The sequence below is a fragment of the Lissotriton vulgaris genome, chromosome 3_1, assembly GCF_964263255.1.
Source record: "Lissotriton vulgaris chromosome 3_1, aLisVul1.2, whole genome shotgun sequence".
NCBI classification, from domain to species: domain Eukaryota; kingdom Metazoa; phylum Chordata; class Amphibia; order Caudata; family Salamandridae; genus Lissotriton; species Lissotriton vulgaris.
Window position 1 is genome coordinate 10,675,720 of NC_141689.1, and position 6,000 is coordinate 10,681,719.

General features: G+C 46.9%; 1 protein-coding gene across 1 annotated transcript in view; it reads right to left on the reverse strand.

Annotated features, from left to right (window-relative positions):
- LOC147725821 (uncharacterized) overlaps nt 1–4,852 on the reverse strand; it is a 272,536-nt gene extending 267,684 nt beyond the window's left edge. The window contains exon 1 of the mRNA XM_086959996.1: nt 4,702–4,852. Within this exon, the coding sequence (XP_086816122.1) occupies nt 4,702–4,791 (90 nt within the window). The 5' untranslated portion in view covers nt 4,792–4,852. The remainder of the gene's footprint in view (nt 1–4,701) is intronic.
- Between the last annotated feature and the right edge of the window lie 1,148 nt (nt 4,853–6,000).

The following is a 6,000-nucleotide window of genomic DNA, read 5'->3' on the forward strand; positions in this document are numbered from 1 at the left end:
TCAAGCAGCAGCAGTTACTACAACTGGAAGTTACAGTAAGACAGTAGCCAGCGAACCGCAGTAGCGAATTTGGGTCCTTGTTCCCTTCCTTGCGCTTATCCTCTTCTTCCCTTCTCCTTTATACCTACCCTGTACCTTTTTGCGTGCTCTGAAGGACAAATTGAGTTTGCAGCTGCGAGGAGAACTATACTAGTATTCCACACTGCAAGGTAACAGAAACCCCAGTACCGCAGAGGCATGAGGCATTCCAGGTAAAAGGCTGAAAGGAGCTTAGGTTATTGGAACTGCTTAATAGAATTTAGAGTAATGAGCATATCTTTATTTTCCAGTCAGGAAACCTACACAGAATACAATTAAATACAGAAGAGAAGCATTGCCTAGAGAACCACTGGTAGGATAAAATTTATGTATTTCCCATAGAGTAATTATTAGAGGTAGGTTGTTGTGGCTTATTCTCTCCCTCTTCTGTGCATTAGGCATCATCAAATTGGCGAACTGCAGACCCAACAGATAGTCAGCAGCCAGAACAGGTGCCAGAGGTTTTCAAGGTGTCTCTTCTCTCTCTCTCCACTTCCCCTTTCCCTGTTGCTGGTGTTCTGTGCTCTAGTAGCGGAGACACCGGTAGGAGGTCGATTGGGACTTGCAGCGATACTACCTCTGCGAAGTGTTCAGGAGCCTTCCGACACTGTGTCTCCTCCGTCAAGAATCATGCAGATGAAGTCTGTGTGGTGATGCATGTTGTTTCTGTACTGTGAAAAGTGTGTAAAAGCTTTCTCGCTTACACCAGATACCACTTCATCTACTGATGCTTGCAACAGAAGAGGAATACCCATGTAAGGGAAGATACATTTCCGCTTTCACATCTTGTAAAATGCATTTCAAGTCTCTTTCGTGAAGGCTTGAATCCATGAAAGCGCTTACGTGGTTTACTTTAGTTGATGTGGTTGGTGGGCACCATCTCTCAAGAGACTGGCGGCCTGATTATGATTTTGGCGGTGAGGGAGTGGGGCCGCACACCACTGCTCCTCTCCCACATCAGCAAACTCCACCACCGACCGGATTACAAGTTGTCATTTTGGTGGGCGGTCCTGTGGCGGCTGGCCCACGGTGCTGCCTTTCAAAGGCTCATAGGAGAGCTTTCGAAAGGCACCGCCATGGGACCGCCACAGCGAGTTCCAGTATGGCACGGACTGCAAAGTCCATGTCATGCTGCAATGGGGTGCATGTGCGCAGGGGGGCACACCGTGTGCCCCACTGCATGAATTCAAGCACCCCTCTTAGTTTCCCCACCGTCACACTTTTTATGACTCGCTCACTACCATGAAGAGCGTGGCAGTGAAAAAACTAGTAATATGCTTGGCGGTGCCGCAGGGGCACTGGACGCCTATTGTGAGCCTCCGACTGCTGCGCCAGCGCCAGGGATCGCGGATCCTGGTGGCTGTGGCAGTTCTACGGTGGTCCGACCACTGCTGTGGCAGTTCCTGCACAGCCACCGTGGGACCGCCACACTCATAATTAGACTGTAGGTAATTAGAAAGTCATAGTTTAGCGGCTCTAGGCAAACAAACCCCAGATTGTGCTGTCGTTGGCGCATATTGCGGCTCCTTCAGTGGCATTGTAGTCTGTGGGACTGCAGGGAATTCTGTTTCTCGTGTTTGTCTGTTCACACTGATGAGGACAACTTACTTTCAAATGGCTTTTTACTTTTTAACTATCTGCATGTTTCGAAAATCCACCACAAGAGACTATTTGTCTTCAGTGTTGATTACAGCAGAATGCGGTGAGAAAGAAAAGGCCCACACGAGGTGGAGTTTATATGTTGTTAATTTTACAAAGTATTCAGGGAAAATTACTGTAGTTTAACACTTGGCAGCCCAAGCAAGACTGAGAACACACACATGCAATGAACCTGAGAAGACACTGAAACAACAGCGCCCTCTATCTACATATGGGAGAATCCATATCAATGTCCGAAGTATCAGAAGCTTTTCCTTCCAAGGAAAACATTGACACATCCCACAGTCTGCCCACCACAGGGAAAACCTTACAAATGTGTGGAATGCGGCACGAGATGTATTCAAAAATGTGGATATTACAAAGGCAGAGCAAAGAAGACAGCGGGGAGGTCTTCACTCGCGAGGGGTCTCCTACATGCGACAAACCTGTCATTACAAACTGATGTCAGAGCTGATCGAGATACTCACCCCAATAGCATCGATCGCGAGGGTCATCGTCACCCAGGCCGATCCCTTGTGCTGCCTCCACACCCCATGAAAGGCTGGGGTGTAGAGGTCCCTCCCGAGTAGGAGTCAGAGGTTTGAGCATCTGCAGGAGATGCTGCTTCCAGACCCACTTGTAACCTTATGCATAGATTGCCCTTCCACCTGGTCCAGGATTGTGGCATCTGAATACAAGGCAATCCACTTCCTCCCAAACCAAGATGGCTCCACTCCCAACTGATACACCTAATGACTACCTTTGCACCATAAATACTTAGATGATGGGTAGAGACGTACAACAGATCATGGCTGGTGGACACTGGCAAAAATACCAGTCCACTGCCATATGTCCCACAGAGTTTGAGCCCTCTCCAGCGACATCAAGAGGAGATGGAAACCTAGAGGTAAACATGGGCTTAGAACTATCCTTCATACCATGTCAACAAGGTCATGAAAAGCATCTACACAATGGAAACGCTGCTACGCATCTGCACATCGCTTGGATACCAACTCATCACACACGACATGGGAACACTTCTCACATGGAATCCAAAATAAAGACACCTCTCTTGCCACCACACGCCCCGGAAGGTGCAGCATGCTCCCATGTAAGCAGGCGCGTCAGCACCCACTGAGATACAGACCTTGGCCTTCTTCTACTCCATTAACTCCATTGGGTGAAGAGGGTCCAAGGCGCTCATGTAGGTTTACACCAAACTATAGTCCTGAATTATTTCAAGAGATTCCCCAAATATTCAATCAGAGATTGAGCAGACAGTGAACAATGATCGATTACTGAGACTGGACATACATACATATAAGAACACTATTCTTTCAACTAGCATTGGATGCTGCAATTACATGTTTGGTAAGACCGACCGATAGGTATTGCGTAATTAAGGATTTGAGAACAATATGAATACTTCGCGTTCCTGACAGGGTCGTTATTTGATTTAGTTTCAAAAGAAGTAAAATGTGTGAGGTCTCATGTCTGAGAGGTGACATCATTTGAGGAAGAAGTCTTGAATAGTGAGGTAAGCTTGGTCCCATTGGAAATACTGCAGTTTGGGATTTTGGAAAGACGTAATAAATAACTTGTGCCTCATGTCTCTTGTGCCTATATCTGATATTAGTTTGCGATTCATTAATTTTTACAGATATTGACCTGGATCAATTTATCAAGGTACTTTGGGGCAGATTTACTACTTCTGGCGCATCTCTGCTAATCAGCAGGGATGCGCCAGAAGACTTGCGACGCATCTGCCCACCCGTGCGCCGCCACTGATGCGCCGCATGTACAATGCGGCGCACCGTGGCACACGGATGGGCAGATGAATGTTGCATTCCCCGGCGGAAATGCGGCGCATTGCTGGAGCCGCATCACAAGCGTGACGTGGCACCAGCAAGGCTCGGGGGTGCCCTATCCCTAACATGCTGCGTCAATCCTTACGCCTGCTTCAAGCAGGCGCTGGGTTTTGACGCAGCATGGCCCTAACAGTGACTGAGTGAAATCTTGTAGATTTCACTCAGCCACTTTTTGGAGACCTTCCTGCGGCGGAACGCCCCCCTGTGCTGGAACGCCCACATGTGGTGCAGGGCTTTACAAGGTGACGCATCTCCCTAGATGTGTCACGTTGTAAATACCCTGCAGCATGGCACTGGCTTTGCGCCGCTGCTGCGTCACAAAAGTGACACAATGGCGGCGCAAATGTGCCGTACGTGGCTTGTAAATCTGCCCCTTTATGTTTTCAGGGTATTAGTGTCTGAGGAGAGCATGTTATACGCATGAGTACATCGATTTCAAATTGCACATCGGTCATTTTTATTAAGTGTGAAGATTCATATTTCACAAAAGTGTTAGTATGGAACTGGATGTTTGAGTGGACTTCAACTATAGATGTGATATTTAGAAGAAATGCTCGTTTAATGCAAACTGTATATATACATTGTATAATTGTGTTTAAAACGGTTGTTAATAATGATTGTCCCACACTTTCTATGGGAACAAATGTGTTTTGAATCAGTCCCTTCTTTCACAAGGCTTGTGTTTTGGGCTTGCACTATGTAAAGACAATTATTCTTGAATTTAACATTTATTACAACCTCAATATTTGTATTACTTCCAGTCCTGAGGAAGTCATAGGGTTCATCCCCATAGATGACGAAACGCGTTGGCATAAGGTAGCGGAAGACCCAGTAAAATAAAAAGAACAGACAAAGCCCAACATACTATTTTCTTGCTCCTTTATATTATTGTACTGAGCTGATGTTATAATTTGCGTGTGCTTCCAAAATTGTTAACTTCTTGTATTCATGTCTCCCTTCTCCCTATTGCAGGCTTCCCACCCTCCAGTGGCCCTCATGTTGAAAGCCTTATACCTGTACACTCTCACATTCCAAGCCTAACACAGCACTGCTTCCCCTTGTATCGATTCCTGAACTGCATGCCCAGCGTGCCAGCGACCTGCAGGTTGATACTCACCCGAATGTCCCACTCGCTGCCCAGATACGAGCGCCCGTAGCTGAACTGGTAAGGGGTCTCGTTGACCAGGGTCACAAAGTAATTCCCCATGGTGGGCGCCCAGCTTCACACCTCTGGTGCTCCGAGGATGCTGTGGCTGCCACAGGCCAGGTATCCCTGTGGTATCAAGACATGTGCACATGACATAAAGGAAGAAGAAGGGTAGAGCAGAAAGAGACAATGATTGAGAACACAACCTGCACAACGGGCCATAACAATCCGGGCAGCAACAAATGCACTTGCATGAAAACCATTATAAATTGGAATAGAAGAGGCAAAAATAGATACCCGCACATGTGAAAGTTACACAGAGACCCCTACAGGAGAAAAATAAAAGAAATCATGCAACAGCTTGCACACAAGAGCTGCAGTCCAGGAGGAGAGCTGAACGCAGCCACAGCACCTTGATATCCTGCACAAAAGCACCAGTAACTCAGACAGTGATTGGAACAACAGAACAAATCACCCACACACCTGTAAGACAACCTCACATGAAAGCAAAGGCAGCAGAAGAATACAGTAAACACTCCCAGCAGCAAACAATACAAGCTCAGCACCAGAGATATACCTATTCAAGAGTCCAAACACTGTAAAAACACAACACAACACCATGAGTGGAAGCAGAAACCTGCATCATTGCACTGTATTGTAATAGCATTTATGTAGCGCTTACTACTCCTGATGAGGCATTGAAGCGCTTTACCCCAGGCACCATGATGCTCCGGAGCGAAAGGTTAGTGCTGAATTCTATGGTTATTGGTTATGGTTAGTAACTGGGATTGGTCTTGTGCTCTCAAGGAAACCATTCACTGCAGTTTCTTTGTGGCAGCATCAATGGATGAGGTAAGTGTGTTCAGTAAAAGGGAATGTGATTTCAAGGAGCTGCTGGGTGGCATTGATAGATGAACTGGAGCTGCTGGGCGGCATTGATAGATGAACTGGAGCTGCTGGGCGGCATTGATAGATGAACTGGAGCTGCTGGGTGGCATTGATAGATGAACTGGAGGTGGTGAGGTGCTTGTGGCAGGGTGTGCGTTTCGAAGAAGAGAGGTTGTGGTTTGTGAAATGAAGAGCAGAGAGAACACAAAGATAAGTTTGTTTGTGGTAACTTATAATCTGGGGATTTTTGATAGGCCCTGGGATCAGGCCTATGCTGCGAGACCACCACTTCATGCAGACTACAGTATGGGGGTAAATCATGCCAATATCAAAGGGGATTTTGCAAATGCTGGACCGAAGATCTCTACACCCTTAACCTTA